The sequence below is a fragment of the Balaenoptera ricei genome, chromosome 14 (genome assembly GCF_028023285.1).
Source record: "Balaenoptera ricei isolate mBalRic1 chromosome 14, mBalRic1.hap2, whole genome shotgun sequence".
NCBI classification, from domain to species: domain Eukaryota; kingdom Metazoa; phylum Chordata; class Mammalia; order Artiodactyla; family Balaenopteridae; genus Balaenoptera; species Balaenoptera ricei.
Window position 1 is genome coordinate 845,875 of NC_082652.1, and position 26,730 is coordinate 872,604.

The following is a 26,730-nucleotide window of genomic DNA, read 5'->3' on the forward strand; positions in this document are numbered from 1 at the left end:
TGTGACCTTGAGCAGGTCACTGGACCTCTCTGTGCCTCAGTTAACTCATCTGCAAAATGGGGTGAATTATAGCCCTACCTCACAGGGGTGTTGTGGGGAATAAACGTGCTGGTATCTAAAGGACACATGCTAGCTGAATGTTACTGTTGTCATTCTTACACATTCATCTTAAAAAGCTGTACAGAAAGTCAAGATGCAAACCTAAAGCAAACCAAAATATGCATACTTTGGGGAAATTAACAGAGTATCACAAAAGCAATCAATACTGCCTTGACATTTGGAAATTCTTCACTAAGTGCACGGGTTCAGTTAGTGATAGAATTCCACTTCGGTCCGCATGGTCCCTCATTGCTTGTCTCCACAGTGAATAATATTTACATAATCACAGTGTGGCAAATGTGGACTCCTCTCTTGTTTTGGAATCAACCCATGGACAAATCTGTGGAAAGCCCAATCGCAGTTACAGAGCAAAATGTAGATGTTACAAATGATCTTTGACACCATAAAAGGGATGGCACAGCTAAGCGGGAGACGCAAAGGAAGTATGTTAATGTCTTTTCTTTTTCTTTCGCAATTCAACATTTTATGTATTTATTTATTTTTATTGTGGTAAGAACACTGAGCATGAGATCTGCCCTCTTAACACAGTTTTAAGTGCACAATACAGTATTGTTAGCTAGGCACAGTGTTGTACAGCAGACCTCCAAGTTTATTCAGAGATGTGTGTGTGTGTGTGTGTGTGTGTATATCCCTGAAACAAATATATATAACCGAAACTTCATACCCATTGAACAGCAACCCCAGGAGTATGTGAATTTCTCCTGTAACCTGGTAAGGAGTCCATAGACAGCAGCTAAAGTTGATACTTCCAGAAATAGAGCCTTAAGTGTTCCTTTTAAGGTCACAAAAGTAACCACCAGAACAACTAAAAATAATAACATAGCTAAGAAAAATCAAGGGAGGTAGGAGCGGGATGTAGGCGGTAGGGGAAATGGACTAAATCCTCATCTTTCATGCCAGAAAGTCAAGGGAAATAGTCTCTGGCTGACAAAGCAAGAACTAGACCCATAAAATTACTCTGCGTGTCCACAGTGGACAAAATGAGAAGGCCTAAAACCAGAAAAAATCATTTCTTTTGGAGAGAGGGAGAGAGCGCAGGAAACGTTAGCTCTTCATTTTATAGCTTTCTGGATGGTTTGAATTTTTCAACATGTGCACATTTTACTTTTGTAAGCAGAAGCGGGTGTGATGGCCTCAGCCACACTGCCAGGGCCTGGCTGCTGCAGGCGGTCCCACCCTGGGCACCCCCTGCCCTCTGGAGTATTCCCGGGACTTCCCTGGGGGTCCAGTGATTAAGACTCTGCACTCCCAATGCAGGGGCGCGGGTTCGATCCCTGGTCTGGGAACTGGGGTGGGGGTGGGGGTTCCTGGGGCTTGCGGCCTTGGCTCTGGTGATCAGAGGAGCCCCTGGCTGTGTGGAGGATGGAGGTCAGCTCCCCACCCCTGCCCTCGCTGGGAACCGCTAAAAGACAAACTGAGGCATATTACAAATCTTAAGATTATATTGGACATGGGAATTCCCTGGTGGTCCAGAGGTTAGGGCTCCAGGCTTCCACTGCAGGGGGCGTGGGTTTGGTCCCTGATTGGGATCCCGCATGCGCGCTGCCAGCCAAAAAACAAACAAAAAGGATTATATTTGGACAAAAATTGATTGGAATGGGGCAACCTAGAACTGGAAGTGGTTAGGAGCGCCCCACCCATAGCAGCTGGAGAAAGTATAGATTAAACGCTGAAGCAAAGCAAAAGTGATCGTTAACTGGTATGGCTTAAAGCCCAGCGGTGAGTGGTTGGCTGTGATTGGCTGTGTGTGATTGGCTGAGATTGGCTGTGTGTGGTTGTCTGTGGTTGGCTGTGATTGGCTGAGATTGGCTGTGTGTGGTTAGCTCTGTGTGACTGGCTGTGTGTGGGCGCCTGTGATTGGCTGTGTGTGATTGGCTGTGATTCGCCGTGTGTGATTGGCTGTGTGTGGTTGGGTTTCCATTTCGTAACCTTGAGGCATTCACAGGCTTAGGTTTGGGTTTGCTTGCATAGAGGCCATGCATTAGACCCCCTCAGCCAAGTGGCCTCCTTGTTTAACTAATTTAAAAAGCTAAGGAGGGAGTGGGTGTCACAAAAGAAGGTCCTGGTACCCAGTGTGGGGCAGCGTGTGACATCAATGTTAGATATTTCCCCGAGTTTATACTTCTAGTGGCCTGAGCTAGGACCAGAGACTTCTCTGTGGAAGCTAATAAATGCACCTCCGGGATGGGAATTCATCCCAACTCTTTCTGGCTTAAACTTCTGCTCCCTGGACCTCACTCCCAAAGCCAAGATGCCCCAGAATCATCCATCCCAGAGAGAGCAAGCGGTGTTGTCCTTGCTTGATTGGCACTGTTCTGGTCCCTGGCATCAGGGGGATGATGTCTCCTCTCCTGGCACAACTGACCAAATAGAACATTCCAGAAAACACTCCCTTGGCCTGGCCTTCTCAGGCACCCACACATGCATACACACCCTGGTCATCCCAGGAGGGCTCCTTTGCAGCCAATGTCACCTTCCCCCCCGGCGGTCCCTGCTCTTGCTGCTGTCACCATAGAGTAGCTTCCTCTGTTCTTCCAATTTTGTAAATAGAGTCGCACATACGTTTTCCTCGGTGTCTTTGGAGGCTTCTTGCTCAACCTAATGCTTTGAGACTCATCCAGATTGTTGCATATTTGGTAGTTCCTTTGTTTTTATCCCAAAGTAGCATTCCACTGTGTGGATGTACAATTAGTTTAAATTATAAAGACCAACAATATCAAGGATTGGTGAGCAAGTGGGGCAGCTGCTTTGCATTTTTAAAGTTAATTTATTTTTATTTTATACTTAAAAAAAAAACCATGGGACTTCCTTGGTGGTCCAGTGGCTAAGACTCCTTGCTTCCAATGCAGGGGGCCCGGGTTCAATCCCTGGTCAGGGAACTGGATCCCTCATGCATGCCGCAACTAAGAGTTCACATGCCACAGCTAAAGACCCCGCGGCAATGAGGACCCGGGGCAGCCAAAATAAATAAATAAATATTAAAAAAAAATAGCGTTTGCTTCTTAGAACAGTTTTGGGTTTATAGAAACATCGAGTGGCGAGTACAGAGAGTTCCCACGTGGCCTCGCCCCCTGCCCAGCTTCTCCTGTTATTAACACCTTGCATTAACGTGGTACATTTGTTACAATTAATGAACCTGCACTGACGCATCATAATCACTGAAAGTCCACAATTTACATGAGGGTTCACTCTTGGTGCCGTACTTGCTCTGGGTTTGGACAAATGTATATGGACATGTATCCACCATTACAGAATGATACAGAGCAGGTTCACTACCCTAAAAATCCTCTGTGCTCTGCCTACTCATCCCTCCCCACAAACCCAGGCAACCACTGATCTTTTTACTGTCTCCATAGCTTTGCCTTTCCTGCAATGTCCTAGAGTTGGAATCCTGCAGTATGTAAGGAATTTGCTGAGTTTGCACCTGAAACAGAGGGCCTTTTAGGGCGAGGCTGGGAGAAGGGTGGGGGGAGGACACGGTAGGTCCTGGGACGTGCCTGACCCCCTCTTTTCTCCTTTCCGCCAGGGCTCGCCAAGCCCATCGGTCTGGTGGAGGGGCCGGGCGGCCTGGGCCAGGGCGGCATGGCGGCCACACTGCATGACAACAGCCAGGAGACAGAGGGCAAGTTCGAGGAATACGGGTACAACGCGCAGCTCAGCGACCGCATCTCCCTGGACAGGACCATCCCTGACTACAGGCCCAAAAAGTGAGTACGCGGCCCCTCCCACAGACACCTCTAGGCAGCCCCCCGCAGGCCTGGGCTCCTGGCACCCAGATGTCACAGGATCTGCTGGACAGGCAGAGCGGAGGGTGGGGGGCCCTGGCAGGTGGGGCCCTCCGCATCCGTCTTCTCTTCTCCGGTTTCTCTGCTCTCGGCCATGGGCATCCTCTGCAGGTGCCAGTACAGGACTGAGGCTGCTCAGGGACGGCGCTGCCCAGGAAGCTGGGCCGCGCCATCGCCGATGCTCCAGGTGCCGCCACTTATACAAATGACACGAGTGACAAGTGACACAGCTTGAAGCACAGTCTCTGCCAAATGCGTTTGTCCTCCCGCTTTTGGTGCAGGAGCCGCGATGGTGGGTGGAGGTTCTGCTTGAAATTAGCATCGCCGTGTTCCATTTCGGTCACTTGCCTGTAAACCCCTGTCCCCGCCACTCCCAAAGCCACAGCAGTTGATTAGTCAGAAAAGTCAGACCCCTCGATGGCTGTGCCTTGCCTTCTGGTCACTCAGGACTCCTGGTCTCAGATCATTGCATCCTGTAGTAAAGCAGAGGCGAGACTGGAACACAACTCCATATTGAGTGGACCTCATTGCTTTAATAACTTCAGCCAAGCAGGGCGCCTGCACCCTGGACATGAAGGCAGGCTCCTTTCTGTGGCCCTGGCCACAGGAACTCAGCCTGCCGCTGGCAACCTTGAACAGGAAAGCACTTTCCAGCAGCACCTTCTTCCTGGCAGGGGCTGCAGTTCAGGGCTGGGCTGGGCTGGGCAGCCGTGTGGTCAGAGTTGCCGCTCTGACTCCTGAGTCCGTGGAGAAGCCTTCAAGGAAAGGTGGATGGCGGGTGCGGGGGAGTGTCTACTTTAGCTCTTGTCTTGGTTTGCCCCTCTTCCAGTTGTGGCTTCTGAGATAGGACTCTGGTTTGGGAAGTGGTCCCAGAAGCCCTGGGAGGGGGTGGGAAGGCTGACAGGCAAGGGCCCGGAGCATGAGACGGTGCCTCATCGTGCGGGTACAGGTGGTCGGCAGCGGATCAGCTCCACCGGGGACACAGGGGGCTACGGAGCCGGCCTCGGGGCTACCCCAGCCCAGGGAGGACCAGGGAGCGGTTCTCACAGACTCCCTGTTCCTCCGAGCTTGAGGGCTTGCTGTGCGAGGAGTGAGCTGAGAGGCCCAGAAACGAGTTTCTAGGGCGCTGGGGCAGGGCTGGCAGTGAGCGCCGTGGCCGCCCCAGGGAGTGCTGGGGCCTGGGGCGCGGGGACCAGCGCGTCTGCCCAGGTTCCGTGTTCTAGCCGCAGCCGGGATGTGCGGTGGGAACTGGCGGGCCTGAGCTGCATAATGGGAGGTGAAGGCCCTCTGTGACTCCATTCCTGAGAAACCCCGCTCTGTCGCGTTATAGCCGGAGAGCCTGGAGCAGGCGGCTTCCCCTGCCTTGACCACGCGCTGCTCGTGACGGTGCTATTTTATCTTCATCGCATTTATCTTCATGGTTACCATTGATTTAGCATAAGTAGGGCTGCTTTCCATTTGCAGCGATGAAATAAAGGTGCCGTTTTGAATTTTAAAAGGCCAATTTGGAGAAACATACAAAGTAAATAATAACGCAGGTGGTGCCGAGATGTGACGGCAGTCACGGACACGGACCTGAATGAGTCAGGTGCTCTGAGGGTGTGTGGGAGTGTGTGTGCACGCGTGTGCGTGTGCATGTGTTTGAGTGTGAGTCGATTTCTGAAAGCCCCCCTTGTGTCCTGACTTTTGGAGGATGAACTAAGTTGCCCACCAGCAGGGTCAGCACATCTGCTGGAGTTTAGCTCTGAGCGCCTGGGCAGCCCTGGTGCGGTTCGGAGGACCCCCAAGGCCAACCTCGAGTTCAATAATTCACTAAAGGACTCATAAGGCTCAGCAAAGCTGTTACACACGTGGTGCAGCTTGTTATCGCTCAAGGACACCAGGCCGGAGTTTCCAGCTGGCCCTCACGGTGGGGCTCACAGGGACGGTGCCTGATTGCCCCAGCAGCGAGGTGTGAGCACGCTATGACATATTGCCCGCCGGGGGGCTCCCTCGAGCCTTTTTTTTTTTTTTTTCCCTTGAGCCTTGGTGTCTGGGTTTTTACTGGCTGACCTCAGTCTCCAGCCCCTGCAGAGGTCAAGCCGAGACCCCACATGAATCCCACTGTAGCAAAGACTACCTGGCAAGGCCCCAGGCCTCCAGGTGAAGGTGACGCTCTTTTCAGGCAGGATGTGCCAAGGGCCCAGAGGTCACCTCCCAGGAGGTGCAGGGCGTGGACAAGCCAGACCTGCTGCCTTGACCCCGTCCTATGCACGTGGTACTAGTGGGGACACCTCAGCCGACTTGGTACGGAAGTGGCGCCGTGCTCCACCTTCCTGAGCCACGCGGCACATCGGGTCACAGCACCCCGTCTCTGTGACTCCGGGGGTGCAGCCCCTGGACTTGGGTCGGAGGCAGTGTGGGGGCGTTCTCCTGCTGCGTCTCCTCCTTCACCTCATAGCATTTGTTGTCATAACTGAAGAAAGCCCCTTCTTGCCCTGTTTCCCAGAGATCGTGTTCTTTTGGTGGTTCTGCGGAACCCTCTAGAACCCCTCCACGCTGCCTCTGCATGGCTGGACCCCTTGCCCAGTGGGCATGGGGCTTGAGTCCAGTCATGACCAAATTATGACGAAGCTGAAGCCTCTCTGTGACCCCCTGAATCCCCCCAGGGCCTGCTTTCAGAGCAGTCCCAGCCCACAGGGGTCAAGGCCACCAGATCTCTCGCTGTCCAGCCCACCACCCCCAGCCCTGGACCAAGGGCAGGGGTCTCCCAACGGTCCTGCCGCATCTCCCAGCATCAGAGCAGCGGCGCTTACAGAATAGATATGCGTCTGAGTGTAGCAGACGCTTGTCGTTCGCCTCCTCAAAATCCAGTTCTCTTTCTTTGGGGCAGTAGCTCCCTGTTTCCATGTGGGGACCCATGGAAACTTCCCACCCCTGCTGCAGGGTGGGTCACATGACCAGGGCTAAGCCAATCAGAGCTCACGGTCCACCAGCCACAGTGATTGGTTCAAGGAGATCACATGGTCTAGGCCAGTCCAGCGTGAGCCTTGGAATTACCTGAGGCTGTGGGGGGGAAAATCAGGATTTTCCCCAAAAGTAAAACTGCAAGTTTAGGAGCCTGGGGATCTGCACTATCTTATCATCATGAGGAGAGAGCTTGAGCTCCCAGGGCGCACTTGTGAAACCGAAGGAAAAAATCCAGTTGCAGGGCATGGCAGAGCTGGGAGGTGGGGAGGAACTGGGTTCCAGTGCTATGAGCACCTGGATCCAGCTGTCCCTGAAGCCACTTGCAATAAATTACAAATAAATTTAAAAAATAAGTCCTCTAGACTCTGCAATAAATTAGTATACACACATACACATATATATTTTACATTTTTTGCTTAAGCAAATTTGCACTGGATTTTCTGCTTTTTAAGCCGAAAGGGCTCCACCCGATGCGTGTGGTGTGTCACCGCACACTCGCCTGTCCTCGGGAGCCCTCTCCTCCCATGTCTTGCTGGGCCTGGGATTGGCAGCAGGAGCGATTCTGGCTTTCCCTTTGAGGATTCAGATCTTCCGTAAGAAACCTCAGCCTGCCGAAATAAAAACTGACAGAGTGATCAATCCCAGTTGTCACTCTCACGTCACAAAAGAAGACATCTGGGCGAACTTGGAAAGAGCTGACCTTTACAATCTGCCTTAATTGATAGAAACCTGCTTTACAGAAACTCTGATTTGAAGGGGCAGAGCTCTCTGCCTCCCTTAATGAGAGAATGTGGATTTTATTTAGTTACTTACCTGGTTGTTTATATCCCATTTCTTCCCAAAAAAGAAACGAGGAGGCTTTGGCACCAGGCACATGTGCAGACCCCCCCTCCTACCCCCATGGGCGATGTGGCTGATGAATCAGAAGTGGAAAGGGGCCTTCCCACGCCCCTCCCCCCACGCCCCTCCTGTCCCGCAGGCTCTGCCCGGGGCCTCTCTGGAGCTTGTTGCCGCTGTCACTCAACCCAGAGCTTCCCTCTGCGCTCAGGGGACTACGTCACGGGGATTATTCAAAGCAGTGACAGCCCTCATGAGAGCCTCGCTTAAAACACGGGCTCCAGTCCCCCAGGGGCCTTTCTGACGAGGAACTGGGGTCTTCTCATGAGCATGACCAGGCATCCCGTCTTCTGTATTTGGAAATGAGATCTTCCCCGAACCTTAGCCCTCCAACAGGAATTCCCCTTATTGCCTACCATTCTGGGGGCTGGGTTGGTAAGACTTAAAACCCAGTTTGAAACGGCTTAAGCAAAAAAAGGGAATTTATTGGCTCAGGCCCTGAAGGGTAGGCTTTCAGGCACGGCTTGATCTAGGGGATGCTGCTGTTAGCCATCAGCTCTGCCTGCCTTCCAGTCGGCCCTTGGGTCAGTCAGGACCCTGGAAGGGAATTGGTGACATCCTCAGGTGGGATGTGGGCAGAGTCTAGGAACCCCACGAGGGATGTTGAGGTACCCAGGGAGTGCAGCAGTGGGTGAAAAAGCTGCTCAGTAAAATACAATATCCTTGCGCCTGATGTTCTGCAGTGGGCGGTGTCAGAAAACTTTTCCTGAAAAAGGCCATGTGTGAAAACCTCACTGTTTTTCTTTACTCTCACAAGACTGCCACACTCACAACACTTGTGACATCAGATGTGTGGGGCTTTCCCACACCAACCAATTCTCTGACACCAGCTGGGTGTCCTACACTTCGATTCAGTTCTGACACTATCTGCCTGGAGTCGGCATCAGACCCCGCATGTGCAGGGCTCAGATGCCAACCTCAGATCCAGGCTGCCCCGGCACTTCTGACCCCTGCTCGGCCTCAGACACTTGCTAGGACTGCTCACGAACTTAGGGAAACACTTGTGTTTACTGGCCTGTTACAGAATGAAGACGTGATGAAGGACACGGGGGAACAGCCAGACAACGAGCTGCACGGCGGGAGGCCTGGGAGGGCCCTGAGCACAGGAGCGTCTGTCCCCGAGGAGCTGGGGTACCCCACCCTCCTGGCACCGGGTGTGTTTGGGACCCCAGAAACTCTCCAAATCCCGTGCTTTAGAGGCTTTTACGGAGGCTTCATCACGTCGGCATGATCCATTTTTAGCTTCACTTTCAGCCCCTCCTCCCCAGAGGGTGGGGAGGAGGGGCTGAAAGCGCCAACTTCTAATCGTGGTTTGGTCCTTCTGGTGACCAGTCCCCAACCAGGAGCCCACCCAGAGTTGCCTCATTAGAACAAAACTCCCTCCGTCACCCAGGGGCTCCCACAGCACTCCGACCTCGCCCATCGCCCTGGGGGTTCCAAGGGTGCGGCTCTGTGTCTGAGAAGCGGGCGCAGGGACCAGTGCGTGTTTCTCATTACCTCTTGAGCCAGAGAGCACACGTTTCAGGCTTTGGGGCCGCGTGAGAGCAGCCCCAGCCCAGCCAATAGCTACATGAACGGGCATAGCTCTGGCCCCAGAAAACTTCATTTGCAAATCCAGGAGGCAGCCTGGATTTGGCTGAACCCTGTTGTGTGGCGTGCTTTCCCCCCCGAGTCTTACCTTCCTCACGTCACCCGGTGTGACAGATCGTATTTTCCAAAGGTGGATGCAGACCCCTCGTCTGGAACCTTGCCCCGTCCCCCTCGAGAGGTGGAGACAGTGTCCGTCCCCTTGCAATCAGGTGGGCTTTTGGGGCTGGTCATCCCATGGAGGAGGGCGGAGGTGAGCTGTGGAGCTTTAGAGCTCCCCGCCAGCCCGGCAGGGGTCCTGGACCAGGGGCCGCCACGCTGTGAGGAAGGCCCTGCGTGTTCCCGCAGGGCGTCCACGCGGCCGGGTCCTGAGAGCCGGCAATCGGAGACCCCCCAGCCAGTGCGGCTGCCCCAGCTCCCGCGGGCCGCCTCAGCCCCCCCACCCGACAGCCCGCCCCACAGTCCCTGACCCGGCGCTGCCAGCTGAGGCCTTCCAAGGGGCCGCGGCAGGAAATGAGATGCCGGCGATCCCGCACTGAGGGTGCCCGGCGCCCGCGGGACTCGGAGGCCTGAGGCTGGCGCCGCCGCAGGCGACATGCGGGCTCGCGAGGCCCCGGGCGCTGGGGGAGGCTTCCGCTCCGCGAATAGCAGCAGCTCCGCGCCGTCACACATCGGTGGCCGTGCCTGGTGCTTAGGAGGCCCTCAGGAAATATTCGTGGAGGATTAAATGAGTAAATACATACATGCAAGCGCCGTCTATGCCCGTTTGAAGCTTTCAGAGTTTGGTTTCCTGAACAGCCTTTAGCCCCCGGAGCCCATCCCCCCAATCTGGCAGGTGTAGTCATCAGAAACACACGCGGGTGTAGGAGCGTGTGTGTGTGTGCAGGCACACGCGTGTGGACATGTGTTCCCACCTCAACTGGCAACTCCATCCACTCTCAAACCAAAGTTCTCTCTACCTTTCTCCATTAGATACATTATAGATTTCCCTTTGTCTGGAGGTAGATAGCTTTTCTGACTAAGCGGTGGCTTTAATTATGCCACAAAACACATAACAAAGATCTTGATTATTAAGACTGGCCCACGGGATGGTGGAAGGAAGACTGGCAAACCCAAATTAAACAGCATCATAAAAGTGAACGGCCTTGTCCGAGGCCCCGTCCTGCATTCCCGCGCGGTGCTGCCCCCCCCCCCCCATAGGCGATGGAGAAGTCTGAGCGCCTATGAATCGTCTCTGCTGCGCGTCGCTTGGCGGTCAAGCGTAATGAGTGCGGATTTAGCGGATGGTGATCGCGAGGCACCGGAAGCAGGCGCCGCGTGCCACGTGCCAATCCGGCTCCACATGGGGGCTCCGATGCCACCGGCATTGAGGGTCTGCAAGTGGAGGCAAGGGTCCCAGAGGACGGGACGGAAAGCACGGTGCTGTCCGGGAAACGTGCTGGTTCCTTTCCTCCTGCTGCAGCCGGTAGACGCCCTTCCCTTCCCAGCAGCCCCAGGAGCTCGGGGAAGGAGATGCTTGGGGAGGGCGGGGCCCGGGCCCCTCAGCCGAGCCTGCCCCTCGGCGTGGGATGCTCGCCGAGGGGAACAGACCCCACCCGCTCACCCTCCTGCGGGCCGGGCTCTTCTTTACAGCCAGCTGGTCCCCCTGCAGCAGGGTTGGAGGCTAACAAAGCCAGACGGGAAAATGGGAGGCCACCTGCCCCGTGGCTCCTCCTCAGCCGGGGATCTGCTGGGATGGGGGAGTCCACTCACGGGCCCCGTTGAGGGTCCACTCAATGTGGGGCTGCCCCAGATCCCGTCGGGGGCCGGACAAACAAATGCCGGCGTCCCGCCTCTCCCTTCCCTTCCACTGTGCACCCTAAGGGCTCACTGATGATCCCCAGGGCCCTGGTGGGGCTGCTGGGGCAACAGAAGACAGCTGCGCTGAGCTGGACCCTGGCATGTGACGGGTCGTCGGCCTCCGGCCCAGCGACCCCAGGGACTGCCCTAGCGAGTGCCTGGAGGGCCTGGAGGTCACAGGCCCTGAAGGTCGCACACTTGGGCCCCGGTGGGCCTCACTGCCCAGGCAGAGACACTCCAGGTGGGCCGAGGGGTCCTCCGCAGCCCCGCACCCAGGGATGGGTGGTCTGGCCACCCTTGCAGTCCACTCGCTCTCCTGGGCGCGGGCAGGCCTCCACGCAGCCAGACGGCGACCGTGCCCATGAGCGCACGACCCCACGTGTTACTGTCCCACCGGGCTCCTGGGAGGGGTGTGTGTGAGGGGTCTTTCTGTGCACGGTCCAGTGTTCTGTTTCTGACCGGCTTTTGCTCTGAGCTCTGAGGGTGGTGTGTGCGCTCACGTCTCCTTGAACACGTGGTGCGGTGATTCTCACGCATCTCAGCCCAAGGGTCTCTCCAAAGGCGCGTGTGGGTCGCCCGCAGCTGTGAGCGAGGGCCTGGGTGTGGAAGAGTGAGTCCGAGATCTGTACTCACCCTTAGCTCCGCGCACAGGCTCCTCCAATAAATATGAGCCCTTAATGTCTCCACGGAGCGTGGCTGTGCGTAAGGTGCCCTGTGAGTGCACGCGTGTGAATGCATCGTGGGCGTGTGTAACGCGCGTGTGTACATCTATGTCGTGTGTGTGCAGTTGTATGCATGTGTATTTGCATAGTGTTTTACTTGTGTGCACGTATGCTTGTGCACGTGTGTAGTATACGCACGTCTGGGTGCGTGCACGTACATATTGTTTCTGGGAGGTCTTGCAGCCAGCTGCCGGGACGGATGGGTGGACTCAGGCTGCGAAAGACAAGACCCCAAAGCAGGAGGCTCTGGCGTTTCTCGTTGCTCAGGTTTCCTCCTCCCCACCTTCCCAAGCAGCCTCTCTTGTGCCGGCTTTCCGTGGGGCTGCTCTGTCTCTGTGCCCGTCAGCATCCTGCCTTGGGCTGGCAGGAAGGCCAGGCGTTGGTGTGGGATGCACTGGTCTGGGATTCCAGGCTCGCACCGATGTTCCCAAGAGGGCAGCAGCATGTCAACCCAGCAGGCAGATGCTGCCGCCAGGAAGGCGTCCCCACTCCCCGGTGACGCGCTTCCAAGAACCCTCCTGACAGCGGTTCCCAGAAGCGTCCCTCTCGGTTTCCGATGGTGCAGCTTCCTGGGTCTGTGCTCAGCCCAGACCCGTCTGCTGTGGCAGGAGATGGATGTGTGTCCTGTTGTCACAGGCAAAGTTTGCTGCCCCCCGGGAGGCCACTGCCACTTCATCCCCTCTCCATCCTGCGTTTATTTCTCCAGCGGCACAAAGGGCGTCCCCATAAATTTCCATCAGTGTCGCTGCCATGGCCCCGTTTCCCGGAGGCCAGCTGGGACACCGCGTGCGACACATTCCAGTCACGACCTCGGAAGTGGCTTCGAGAGCTTGTAACCACGCCTGCTGCTCTGTGGGTTTATAAATCCTCTGCGAAACGGCTTGGTGCTTGAGGATGTCCTGCTTCTCTGGCTCCAGATGGGACATGCAAAGCCGAGCCAGAGCCTTTTTGGGGCCCGCAGCCCAGCCCCTCCTCCGGCCTTGACCTGATGGGGTGGGCGTGAAGCCGGCCAGCCTGTGGGAAGCGTCCAGTGTGTACCCAGCACCGTGCGGGACAGTGTGTGTCCAAGAAAAGGACAGAGCCGCCGGACTTTGGGGAACGTACCTGTCCTGGTTACGACTGCTGCTTAGCCAGCTGCGTTAAACCACGTTTTAATGGACTGAGAGGCAGGAGGTCAGACGGGGTGCAGGGGGAATAGCCTCTCTGAGCAGTACTTCCTGCGACCTCAGCTGGGAAGGTGTGATGGGGGGTGCTCAACGGCGGGGGCTGGAATCATCTGGGGGGGCCATCGTGCACACGCCTGGCAGCAGATGGACGGTCCACCCGAGCACCCACACGGGGACCCTTTGTGTGGCTGGGCTTCCTCACAGCGTGGCGGCCTGGGCAGAGTCTGGTTGCCTCTCCGGTGCCACATGGCCCCGGAACAAAGTCCCAGCACACGAAGCCTTGTTGCTCTTCGTGACTCAGCTCAGAAGGCACGTAGCGTCCCTTCCCTGTATCCTGTTGGTGAGAGGCGGCAGAGCTCACTGTGGTTCAAAGGGAGGGTGGCAAAGTCCCAGGGGACTTGGGGGCTGTTGTTGCAGCATCTTTGGAAAGCGTGATCTGCCACAGCACCCATCTCGGACTGTCGTGTGGTGACGTCTGAGGGTACAAGGGCTAGATGACATTCCGAGGGAGGAGTGGGATTCCCCTAAAAAGAATGGATGTTCTGTGTCACTGAGAATGCTTTCAGATGAAAAACCTAGCAAGTCTGAAGTGGCTGCAACAATACTGGGATTCCTGATCTCAGATAGTGAGAGGTCCACAGCTCGGGGTGGGGGGGCAGAGTTGTTCATTGCTGGTTCAATGACATCATCAGGGACCTGGGCTCTTCCCAACTCTCTGCTCTGCCACGCTCAGTGCATTGGGCTTATCTCCTCATGGTCACAACATGGTTGCCATAGCTCTCAGCATCACATCTTCACAGGTCAAATTTCCAAAGGGCTAGAATAAATATGTTCCTACATCTTGTCCCTCTTTAAGAACAGAGGAATCTTTCCCAGAGCCCCCTGCAGACATCCCCTCATGTGTCCTGGGTTGTCTGTGTGTCTCACCTTGCACCATGGAAGGCAAGGATGTTTTCCTGCTCCTTCTCAGAGCCCCTCCAGTGTTTAGTTTGCTCAGTCTTTGCCTCTCAGGATGGCAGGGACACCCAAGTCTCAAAGAATGGGGTTTGCCGAGAAGTTAGCTGAGGAGGTTGGCAGTTGGCTCTCTCCTCCTCTCGAGGCAGCCGAGGTCCCAAGCTGGGACTGTCTGTGTCCTAGACAAGGACAGGGTTAGGATGAAGCAGCTGGTGTCATCTCTACCAACAATGTGAGAAAGCCCCCAGCTCGCCTGGACGGGGACGTCCTGAGACAGGGTGTGCAATGGCCAAGGCAGTGGCCAGACTAACCTCTGTGAGCACTGGACCCACTGGTCCCCTGTCTTCCCCTCTCGGCTTGGTCTGGGACTCTGGGGTGCGGCTGACTGGGCAGACCCCTCCTGAGGGGCATTCGCAAGTGTGTCCCTTCATCATGCACATGTCAGGACCTGTGCAGGATCAGGACTGACAGAAGATCCATTTCAAATTGGCTTAAGCTGGAAAAAGAGAGAAAAAGGGAGAGACAGGGAGAGAATGTATTATTCCTGCAACTACAAAGTCTGGAGGAAGCACTGGCTTCATGTAGACTTGGATTTGAGGTTCATCTGATGTCATCTGGACCTGGCATCTCACCATCTCTCTGCTCTGCTATTGGCCTCATTGGCTTCATCCTGACCACTGGATGCAAGATGGATGCAGCTGCTCCAGCCTCACATCCTGTCTCCCCAAGGCCCCAGCCAACCTCTCCATGGCTCTGACTGTGTGTCTGTTCCTGAGCCTATTGCTGAGCTGCCTGGTCCACACCCAGTCACGTCCCCACCCCCCATCATCCAGGGGCTGGGATTCCACCCAGTGACTTAGAGTGTGACAGTGGGGGGTGAAGCACACATGTTATGGGGGACAAGGGAGAGACTGAGCAGGACCGCAGCAGACGTCCACAGCCTGAGGCAGGATGGACAGGACTCCGGCTGGAGTTCGATTTTCAGGGGGAGGAAGGGACCTAGGGAGGGTTGCACTCCAGCTAACATCAGCCACCGGGCACGCTGGGCTGGGTGCCGGGAGCCTCATGATGCTGGAACGGTTGCCAAGTCCCAGCCCCCCCAGGGCCAGACCCCAGATCCTGGACCAGGGCTTCTCACCGGGCGATTTCGCCCCGGGGCACATTTGGAGATGTCCGGAGGCATTGGGGGTTGTCTCAGCCTGGGTGGGGGCCGGGCATGCTGCTAAGCACACACAGGACGACCGCCACACAGAGGAGGATCCGGATTATCCAGCCCCAAAGTCCACAGGGCTGAGACTGGGAAACCCTGGTCTGGATGGAGTAGACGTGGCTCAGCCAGGACTGGAGAGACCCCCAAATAAGGCAGATGCCCCAAGCGGGGCGGGGGCACAACCCTTTCGAGGGCTCATGGGTGTGTGTGGTGTGTGTGAGTGTGGGCATGCATGTGCCCATGTGGTGTGTGTACGTGCACATGTATCCTTAAATTCAGCTCGAGGCTCAAGTTTAGACTTTCAACGTTTTCCTCACACAAAATTACTCAGAGTTCCGACACATGTCGCAGCTTTAAATGTGCATCTCATGTCCCACCTTTGATTCCACCAGGAGCTGTGAATGGAAGCTTCTTAGATGTTGTGGATTGAAGCCCATGGAGTGTCTGCCGTTCTAGATGCCGTGAAGCAGTGACCAGACAAACAGGAGGCCCTGCCCGGGGGCTCCCAGCCCAGGGGAGAAAGAGCAGAAGAGCAGTCAGTGATGTGGCCGCGTGCGGAAGACGTGTGCCGAGCAGGGGAGGGCGTGCAAAGGCCCTGAGGCAGGAGCGGGCCTGGCGTGCACCTGGAAGCACTGGGGCCACTTGGGGCCATTGAGTGAGCCAGAGGAAACAGACAAAGAAGTCAGGTCAGGGGGGCCCAGCTCGCACATCCTAGAGACCGTGCCCTTTCTCAGCGGACGGTATCCAGGAAGGGGGTCAAGGGAGAGGCGGGGGAGACCACAGTCAAGGCCAAGGCTTTGCCAGAGCAGGCAGGCCAGAAAGGGACTGGGTTCATTGCTAAGGGGAGCAGGTGGGGGGCAGCAGGAGGGAGGGCTCGGGGAGATGTCGTCTGGTTCTCTCCTGACCTGTACCTGTTAGCTTCAAGTTTGAACATAGAAATGTTACTCGGTCAAGTTGAAATCTTTAAAGTGTATCACGCGTCTTCCTTCAGTTTTACAGTGAACCAAGAGCCTCGGCATGTGGGAGCGCTCTGGGTCTCCCTCCACCTCCGGAGGCTCTGGGAGGGGGCGATGGGGTCCTCCTCCCCCAGTGCCCGAGTGCCTCTGTCCCGGCCTCTGCCCCACTCCTGGGGCCCACCCTGGCTCACCAAGTTTACAAGCTCTCAGAGCCGCCCTCTTGGTGAACTCTGATTCTTTCCAATCACCATAAACGTGGTTTATTTTCTGTCGGACAGGAACGGGGATTTCAATTACAGAGGAAAACCCTCTGGTTCCGCTTAGACCAACTTCTTCCAGGGCTGCAGCGTGGCGGTCAGTTTCGTTTCCCCCACCCCACTGAGTGCCCCCCGGGCTTCAGCTCAGGGACAGTCCCTGCAGGGTGGGGAAGACACTGAGCCCTGAAGCTGAGGCCGATTCAGGGGCAGAAGGAAACCTGGAAACACAGCACCTCCTGCCCGGAGGCGGGAAGCAGGGACATCGTGGGACAGTCCCACCCAGCGGCCACTGGAGCTTGTGCGGGTGCAAAGGCAGGACAGGAGGACTCCGGCCTAAGGTCAAGTCCAAGTGCGCTGCTGGCCAGGTGCCTGGGGTCAGAGACTATAAAGGAAAGCTCAGGGGAGGATGGTAATCGCCTTTGTCTTCAACGGGGTTTCAGGTGTGGGTTTCTTACTTCCTCACTGACGTCATACCTACCTGTGCGTGAGGGACACCCCCTTCGGTCCGCTCAATATTTATTGATTGATTTTTGTTTTTTTTGCCTGTGCCGCTCGGCTTGCGGGGTCTTAGTTCCCCCACCAGGGATTGAACCCAGGCCACAGCAGTGAAAGCACCAAGTTCTAACCACTGGACCGCCAGGGAACTCCCTCTGCTTGATATTTAACACAACCAATTTTTTTTTCAACTGAGAAGGGGATTATATTATAAGGAAAGCAGATTATTTTTATGCAAATTTATGCTGGACAAAAATGAGCCATGTATATTGCACGATTTCTAATTTAAACAACCATTTGTAAGCTGCACATGTTTATGACGGGAGTGATTTGTTACGTGTAGGTGAACAGAATAAAGTGAGGCAGTGCATCGCTCCATGGGAGACGTGCCCACACACTCCTGCCGCACCGGACGGCCCCGGTCCTAGCCTGGCTGGGCCCTCCTGAGCCTTTGGGTCTCGTTAGGGGCTGAGCTGTGTCCCCCGACCCCAATGCACAGGTTGAAGTCCTGAGCCCAGGACCTCAGGATGTGACTGTGTGTGGAGACCGGGCCTTTACAGAGGTGACTGAGGTAAAAGGAGGCCATAGGATGGGTCCTCATCCCATAGGACTGGTGTCCTTAGAAGAGGAGATGAGGACACACACACGCAGGGACGACCACGTGAGGACCCGGGAGCAGACGGCCGTCTGCAAGCCCAGGAGAGAGACCTCAGGAGGAGCCAGCCCTGTGACACCCCGATCTCGGACTTCCCGCCTCCAGGATGTGGGACCATAAATGTCTGGGTGTTTGCTTTGGCGGCCCTAGCAGAATGATGCAGGTCTGGGCTCCCGGCACCTCCCCACGGCTCCCCCCGGCCTGGTCTGAAGACACCTCCCCATCCCGGCACTCTTGACCCCATCGCCCCGTTTTGTCACTCCACGGGCCCACCCACTCTGAAGTCAGATCCTGCTTCCTTGCTTCTCCCCGGTGCCCCACCGGTGGAAGCTGTGCGGGCAGGCACACCCTTGTCCTGCCGAGCCCTGCCCCCAGCCCCTGGAAGGGTGTCTCGTGCGTGCTGTATCCCCAGGAGATGGCTGTGGACGCTGGTGGCTTCTCCACGGGCAGCACGAGTTGGCTCTTACTGGTTGGAAGCCCTTAGGACAGACCCTCGTGGCCCAGTGGCCAAGCCCGAGAGGTCCATGGCCTCGTGACCAGGTCGTGGAGGGAGAGGAAGGGGGTGACGGCGCCCATGCCCCCCAAGTCCACCTGCCTCCTCCGCGCCCTGGACATGCGTGGAGGTTCCTGCTGAGGCGAGGTGCTTCACATTGAGACGGGGTGGGGGGACCCACGAGTGTCAGGACTTGGCCCGTTCACTCACTCTTGTTCTTTCTTCCCCTTGTCAACAAATGCTCATAAGCCCTACTGCATGCGCAGCTCTGGGGCCTTGGGGTACGGCGGTGAAGGAGCAGCTCTTGGGGGGCCTGTGATGGGGGGTACAGAGACCCTAAAGAAGCCGCGTGAGGACGCCTGAGGATGGTGAGCTGGGGAGAAAGCACAGGAGGGCAGAGACCAGGCCTCTGGGGCGGGGGAGGGGCGGGGCACTGCAGCCCCTCCCCCAAAGGCACCTGCGAACTTGTCCTTCCCGTATGCAGCTGCAGCCACAGTCTCTCAAGATGTATTTCCTTCCTCAAGGTGGTGTTTTTCCTGTTTTACACAATTTGCAAGTTCATGAAAATTATGCATTCCAGCTTTTTTCCTCTACAGAAAAATGGAGTGAAGTTTTCTTGTCAGAAAGCATTTTTCTGAGTAATGAAATCTCCCCAGCAGCACTGCAGCCCATATCAATGCGACAGTGACGCAGGGCTCTCGTCCATCTTGAAGTCAGTCTGGCGCTCAAACCCCAGCTGTGCGCAGGGGCCGGAGGGCAGCCTGGAAGGGCGGGCAGGAACACCACCTCTGCCTGAAGCTGGTGGCTCGGGTCCGGCTCTGACGCCAGCGCGCACTACGGAAGCGGGGAGTTACCCCCCAGGAGCCTCATCTTCAAAACGGGGATGTTAGGTTCCTGTTAGGGTGGCTCGGGGGGGCAGAGCGCGTGCTGCGTGCCGGGGGCCCTCAGCTGTTGCTATCATCCTGATTGGTTGTCGTCATGATTGATTATCCACTAGTATTAGTTATTATCACGATTGGTTATCGTCTGTATCAGTTTTCATCACTATTATTTATCACCATGATCAGTTGTCCTCATGATTGGTTGATATAGTTATTGTTTATCATGATTGGTTATCCCCAGTACTGGTTATTTTTCTCAGACAGCTCTGGCCCACGTCCATCCTCAGCCCCCGATAACTGCAATAACCTCCCCACCTTCAAATAAAACTCTTTCTCCAGGTGTGGGATAAGAATAACTGACTATGGGCTAAGTTGTGTCCCCCAAAAGATATGTCCAAATCTACCCCCCAGGACCTCAGAATGTAACCTGATTAGGAAATGGGGTTGTAATTAGTTAAGATGAGGTCATACTGGCGCAGGGCGGCCACTAAGCTAATGACCTTATGAGAATAGGAAGCACATGGGCACACAGGAGAAGGCTGTGATGGGAGCGAGCCCTTCCCAGTATGGGCCCCATGGGACTGCCCGGGTCACACGCCCACAGACATGGCCCTGCCTGTAAAATCCCTGCTTCATAAAAATCTAAGGTTTTCTATTCTGCAAATACATGACCACTTTCTGTAAATGTCCTATGGGCATAACAAAAAAAATTTTCCGAGAAGGAATTAGGGGATTCGTTATGTAATTCCTTCATGGTCTTACTTTTTCAGTCTGCCCAGTCTGAAGGTGGTGCACGCTTGTAGACTTTTCTAGTAGTTTTTCCTTTTATACCCAGCTGCCAGGTCACTTTGTGATAATGGTTTATAACTAGTCTACCTCCTTCATCCTATGTGATATCTGTGCTGAATTTCTGGTTTGGGGAGGGTGGTATTTGTCTGGCATCCCTTTCTCACTAGATTATATTTCCAATCTTTTTTTTAAAAAACCACTCCTGGACTTCCCTGGTGGTGCAGTGGTTAAGAATCCGCTTGCCAATGCAGGGGACGTGGGTTCGAGCCCTGGTCCGGGAAGACCCCACATGCCACGGAGCAACTAAGCCCGTGCACCACAACTACTGAGCCTGTACTCTAGAGCCCACGAGCCACAACTACTAGAGCCCGTGCTCCGCAACAAGAGAAGCCACCGCAATGAGAAGCCCGCACACCGCAACGAAGAGTAGCCCCCACTTGCCGCAACTAGAGAAAGCCCGCACGCAGTAATGAAGACCCAGTGCAGCCATAAATAAATAAATAAATAAATGTATGAAATAAATTAATTAATTAATTTAAAAAATCACTCTATTTGAACTGTATTTATTGTAAACCGCGCACAGCAGAGCTGTGTGTGACTGAGTGAATGTGTGCATGTGTAAGTGTGCTTTAGTGTGTATGTATCTAACTTCATTGAAAAGCCTCTGCCATTTTAAGGAGAGAGTAAGTTTATTTACATTTATTGTAGCAGCCAACGTACTTGATTGGGTGCCTTCTGTCTTACTTTATTTTTTGTTCCTTCCCATTTCTCTATTTTTGAGAGCTCCCTTTGCCCCTTGTGAATGTATTCCACTGTATTATTACATTAATAGCCACTCACTGCCCTCATCCTACACCCAACATGGAATATTTTGCTTTCCCTGCCCCCCATCTTTTCCCCTCCCACATCCCTACGGCCAAGATAAGACCTTTGGAAGAAGATACTTCATCCTTCTATTTCAGCCTCGATGCTAAGGTTAGGCGGAGGCCACGATTAGGCTGTCCCACGCAGACATCTCTCCTACTTCAACAGCCCTCGTCTGGCACTAGCGCTCCGCCCTCCTGGGCAGACCAGCACTGTCTACTTAGACCCCACTTCAGGGGACGGTGCCCGCCGAGTGCAGGACCCACCCAGTAGATACCGCCTGCTCCATGACCACCGGTGCTCAGACAGAGCTGGGCGTCAGGAGCTGACGAGGGCTCCGGGCTGGGGCTCTCTCCCAGACCCTCCACTGGACTACGCCGTGAGATGACCACCATTCCTTTTATCTCTCTTCCACGCCTTCCAAGGGCATCAAGGAAAAATGCTCCGTGTGATCCCGGTGGGACTTTAACCCCTTACAAGTGCAAGTTACCTGCCTTCCTGCAAGGAGACAGCAGGGTTCAGGCTCAGAGCCTTGAAGTCCAGAGCTTCCGAGACAAACGTCATCGTGCTGTTTCCCTCACTGCGCTCGGTCCTTTTCCATCTGTGGCATTGCTGTTGCTCTTCCGTTGGTAGCAGGATTTAGAACTGGTCCCAGTGGGCACCCTGCGGGGGCACCAGGCTCCCACCTCCCCATCACATCTGACACTGACCACTGCCCCCAACCCCGCCTCTCCCGCAGGTGCAGACAGATGACCTACTCGGACGACCTGCCCCAGATCTCCGTGGTGTTCATCTTTGTCAATGAAGCCCTCTCGGTCATCCTGCGCTCCGTCCACAGCGTGGTCAACCTCACGCCCTCCCAGCTCCTCAAGGAGGTTATCCTGGTAGACGACAACAGTGATAATGGTGAGTGGGGCCAGCCCGGCCCCCCGCGAGGGAAGCATGTCAGAGCCCTGGAGGCCAGAAGTCTGAATTCGGGCTGTGAGTAGGGCCACACTCCCTCCAGGGGCTCCAGGGGAGGGTCCTTCCTGCCCCTCCCAGCTTCTCCCGGCTGCCGGCATCCCTGGTGTCCCGGGCTTGGGACCACATCCCTCCCACCTCTGACTCCATCTTCACAAGGCCTCTTCCCGGTGTGTCTGTGTCTCTCCTCTTCTTCTAAGAACACTTGTCCTTGGATTTAGGCCCCACCCTAATCCAGAAGGTTTTCATCTCAAGATCCTGAACCAGTTATATCCACAAAGATCCTACTTCCACTTGAGGTCTCATTCTGAGGTTCTGGGTGGGCCTGAGCTGTGGGAGGGTGCTATTCCGCTCCTCCAGCCAGAAAGGCCCCCAGAGTGCCGAATTCTCCCATATGCTAACCGCACCTGGACAAAGCTCCAGTGGGAGCCTTGCTGGTGGGGAAGCTGGGCTGGCGCTCACGGCCGGAACCTGGGCCCTTGGCGTGGCCTTGCGTCAGCCTCAGTCCAGCCCAGCACGCTGTCCACACCCAGCAGGCACCGGGGCTCCGGGCCCCTAACAGGCGTCCGGAGGTGCCCCGCCTGCCCGCGTCTGCGGTCCCCACGTCGAGGTCCTGGTGCGCTGAGCTGGGCCTGCCGGTCCCTCCTCGTCCCCAGTCTCTCCCATCACAGCAGCCTCTCCTCCTCACCGCGGGAGTCGGGGGGCGGGTGGAGGGGAGCGGGGAGAGGCCTCCCAGAGCCCTCCAGGACGGCAGAGGTGCCGCCCTTGGGCCTGAAGGAGCTCCAGCCCTGCGTGTGCTCTGTCTACGCCGGGGAGAGCCCCGCCTGACGCTGTCAAGGCAGCAGGGAGCGGGTGGCTGGCGCCGCCCCGCGGGGCCCTGGAGAGGGCGGGACAGAGCACGGGGGAGGCTGCTCCAGGAAGCCCTGGCCGCTGCGGCTGGGGGCACCCCTGGGACCAGCGCTGCCCTCACAGGGGTGCCCACTGGAGCCTGGGATTGAGGGGGAGGGATGGGCAGTAGGCGTCTTCTGCAAGAAGCCCGCTCGGCCGAGGCGCGGGGGTACTGACCGAGGCCCAGGAGCCAGGATCGGGTTCCAGCCCTCCGCAGCCCTCCTGCTCAGCCCTGAGCCCATCCCTCCTCCCCACCCCTGCCCTCACCCCCGGGACCGGCCAAGGGTGCCCCACGGGGCTCGGAGCTCCTTTCCCACGCCTGTAACTGTCCTCCGCTCTGCCCCGCCGGCTCGGCGTCCCCGTTACGGCCCACGTGTCAGCTCCGCAGACAGGCCGCCCCTGCACCTGCCCAGCCGACCCAGAGAAGCTCCCGCCTCGCTCACATGCCACTCCCTTTTCCCCTTTTTCTTTTTCCTACCGGCTAAAGTCTGTTATTACTGTGGCTTATTTTGTGGCTTGCACTTTTGGCCATTGCGAGCTTCCTCACGTAGACGCCTGTGCCCTCATCAGTTTTTTAATATTTTACTGAGTTGAAATTCTCACAACATAAAATTAACCATTTACAGAATAAGTGTAGAGTTCAGGGGTATTAAGTACATTCACATCATTGTGCAACTCTCACCATCATCATCTCCAGAACATTTTCACCTTCCCAAAGTGAAACTCTGTCCCCATTAAACACTAACTCCCCACCACCCTCCCCCAGCCCCTGGCACCCAACACCCTGCTTTCTGTCTCTGTGAATTTGTCTGCTCTAGGGACCTCATATAAGTGGAATCACACAGGATTTGTCATTTGGCTACTGGCTTATTTCACTGAGCATAATGTCCTCAAGTTTATCCACGTAGTAACATGTGTCAGAATCCCCTCCTTTCTCAGGCTGGATCATGTTCCATTGTATGGATGGACCACACTTTGTTTATCCATCCGTCTGTCCATGGACTGCCTTCCTTTTTACAGCTGAGTAACTCAGCCCCGTTTTCTCCTGTCTTTATAACACGTGCCTCTGTCTGAATCAGTCAGGCTTGATTGTTCATTGTCTCTCCCGCTGGAATGCAGCTCCATGAGGTGGGCTCTTCTCTCTCCAAGGTCCCCCCAGCACCCCGAGCCCACACCCAGCAATGGTGGGTCCTCTTGAATGTTTATGAAATATGGATCCAGGGCACACAACGACCGTGGGTCTCAGTGACCTCAGGCCCTCCCGAGGTGTCACGCCTGAAACATCTCTGTGTCCCCCGCAGTGGAACTCAAGCTCAACCTGGACCAGTACGTCAGCAAGAGGTACCCGGGTCTCGTGAAAATTGTCCGAAACAGCAGGAGAGAAGGCCTGATCCGGGCTCGGCTTCAGGGCTGGAAGGTCGCCACGGCCCCTGTCGTGGGCTTCTTTGACGCCCACGTGGAGTTCAGCATGGGCTGGTAAGGGCGCGGCTGGGCCCTGGGCGGGGTCGGCAGGGTCTGCTGGCGCCTGCAGGACCCCCGCAAAGAGGATGAGCCTGGCAGGGCCGGGGGCAGCTGAGTCCAGCCACACGGCCACTCCACGTCCGGCTCCTGAACCCAGAACCCTGTTTGTGATGCATATACATGAAGATTGATCTGTATCCCCACCTTATCCCCAGAGGAATTTGAATTGGCCAGTCATTCCAGCAGGTGACAGTCAAATGAGGCTGCTCATGTGACCTCAGGCCAGGGGAACACACAAGGCTGGGGGCAGTTGCTGCATGGACACGTGGTCTGTAGGGTCTCAGTTAATGGAGACCTAAGTCTAGGGCACAAGTTGGAAGCAATTTCTCATCCTTACAGAAAATTCTAGATCAAAGCGTCCGCCCATTTTCTCCCACCCATCCATGCAGGGGTGAGGTGGGCTTCTAATGAGAAACCTAGCGGGGGATGTGGCCGGGGAGCAGCAGGGATACCTCGGTGACTCAGGGGCACCTGCGCGGGATGATCTAGAGGCGCCCCGGGGCCCGCCCCGCAGGAAGGCTGCGGCACCTGTCCTGGCTTTGTGTTTGCCCCGGGGAGGCAGGGCCCCTGCAGGTCCTCAGTACTCAGCGTGGACCCCAGACCAGCAGCATCTGCAGCCCCCGAGAGCTCGCAGGATATGCAGCTCTGTGTGACCTACGGTCTCTGGGTGGGCCCAGGGGTCTGTGCTCCGCCGCCCGGGACTCTCACGAGGCCCAAAGGTGGCCAGTGAGGCCTTAAGAGCAGTCATCTGTCCAGCAAAGTATCCACATCCAAAGGGGAGGCGGGCATCCACACGGGGCGTCAGAGCTGGGGTTGGCCCTGGTGCCTCTCTCCAGACCCTGTGGTCCCTAGGGCGGCCGTGAGCCGATGTTCTCACAGCAGGTGCCTGAGGATGTGTTGCTAGAACAGCAGGATGCGCCTCAGAGTTTTCTGGAAAGCCCCCACTGGGCCCTTGGCACGTTTCCTTATTTTCCTCTCTGGTGCCTGCATCTGGGAGGCGCCACGCCCCGCCCCCGGCAGCCCTCGCTCCCGCCGGGACCTGCAGTGGACGCGAGAGGAATAAATGGCAGCAGGCGGGGCGGGCAGAGGGTGACATCCCGCGGGAAGGCTCCCGGCGCGCAGGACTGCGGCGTGACGCTCGGCCCGCCAACGTGACGCGAGGGGCTGAGCCCCGGCGGGGGGCGGGGACCTCAGTTTCCTCCGTGCCGAGTGGGGATGTTAGAAAGTGGGATTGTTGCCACGGTTACACGTGAGCCACACCCCGCACCCGGCGGCGCCGGCTCCAGCGCACGGGCCTCAGGCAAGTGCCTAACGGGGACTGCAGACCAGGACCCCAGGGGACCACCTGTGTTGCATGAGCGGGTGGAGGGAGGGTCACCCAGTGCGTGAGTGTCCTGGGGCTGCCATAATGAATGACCAAAGGCCGGTGGCTCAAAACAACAGAAATTCAAAATTCAAAGTCAAGGTGCGGGCAGGCCTGCACTCCCCCGGAAGCTCTAGAGGAGGAGCCGCCCGCCTTCCCAGCTCTGGGGGCTCCAGGCGCCCAGGGCTGTGGCCACGTCCCTCCATCCCCACCTCTGTCATCACGCTGCTTCTCCTCTGTGTCCGCATCTCAAACCTCCCTCTCCTTTCTCTTAGAAGGAGGCGTCTTGCATTCAGGGCCCAGCCCAATCCAGGCTGATCTCATCTTGGGCTTTTTAACTGAATTACATCTGCAAAGGCTCTATTTCCAAATAAGGTCCCATCCCAGGTTCCAGATGGACAAATCTTTGTGGGAAGACACCGCTCAATCCTCTCCCAGCTTCTGGGGGCTCCAGGAGTCCCTTGGTTTGTGGCCGCATCCCTCCAATCTCTACCTCCGTCTTCACACGGCTTCTCCTCTCTGTGTGACTGTGTCTCTCCTCTTCTCTCTTCTAAGTACCCTTGCCAGTGGGTTTAGGGCCCACCCAGGTCACCCAGGATGATCCCATCTCGAGATCCCTAAGTGAAACCCGCAGTGGGAGGGTCTGCAGGGGGTCCACAGTGGGGGGGGAGTATGAGCCCTGCGTGGGGCAGCCTGCAGCGCCCACCAGATGAGCTGCAGGGAAAAGTCAGCCCCGGGGTGGGTGGGCAGCTTGCCCTGCTTCAAGAGAGACTAAGCCTCACCGTTTTTATATCAGATCTCCCACATTATACCTTCAAACTCTGTGAAGCCTAAACTAAGACGTTCACTGAGATACTCCCTTGGGGGAAACGTGAGGGCTGCGAATGCCGTAAGGAGGCGTTCGTGGTGGACGTGCTGATCAAGTCCCACAGCGCCTGGCCGGTATCCCCAGCCGGGGGCCACGAGGGTCTGGCCTTCGCGGTCTCTCAAAGTTCTTGGTTTTCCTAACTGCTCCTGCTGGCTGGACCAGGGCTTTGGTGCCTGTAACCACCTGCTACCTCCTACGCCTCCTTCTCCACTCCAGGTGAGTGGAGCCCTCTCCTTCCATGTTCCCTCCACTCTCGCTGTGGCATCTCAGTCACCCCAGGACCACGAGCTTGTTCTCAGCGCTGGTTCTGTCCCAGTACGTTGCTGACCGAGATTCGACTTCTTTCTGCCTTGACTTCCCCTGCTGGCCCCCATTTCCCTCTCCTCTGCCACCCTCCTGAAGCGAGTCTTCTTTCCCCATGACACCTGTCGCGCTCTATCATTGATGACATGTTATGGTCTGCCCCCCTCCCCAGGGTCACTCCATACTGTTGTGCGGGTTGTGCACTGCA

At 56.3% G+C, this 26,730-nt stretch overlaps 1 protein-coding gene across 3 annotated transcripts in view; it reads left to right on the forward strand.

Annotated features, from left to right (window-relative positions):
• Window positions 1-3,580: 3,580 nt before the first annotated feature.
• GALNT9 (polypeptide N-acetylgalactosaminyltransferase 9) overlaps window positions 3,581-26,730 on the forward strand; it is a 70,556-nt gene continuing 47,406 nt past the window's right edge. For all 3 annotated transcript variants that reach the window (XM_059893645.1, XM_059893646.1, XM_059893647.1), the window contains exons 1-3: window positions 3,581-3,827; window positions 21,359-21,525; window positions 23,769-23,943. In XM_059893645.1, the coding sequence (XP_059749628.1) occupies window positions 3,703-3,827; window positions 21,359-21,525; window positions 23,769-23,943 (467 nt within the window). In that variant the 5' untranslated portion in view covers window positions 3,581-3,702. The remainder of the gene's footprint in view (window positions 3,828-21,358; window positions 21,526-23,768; window positions 23,944-26,730) is intronic.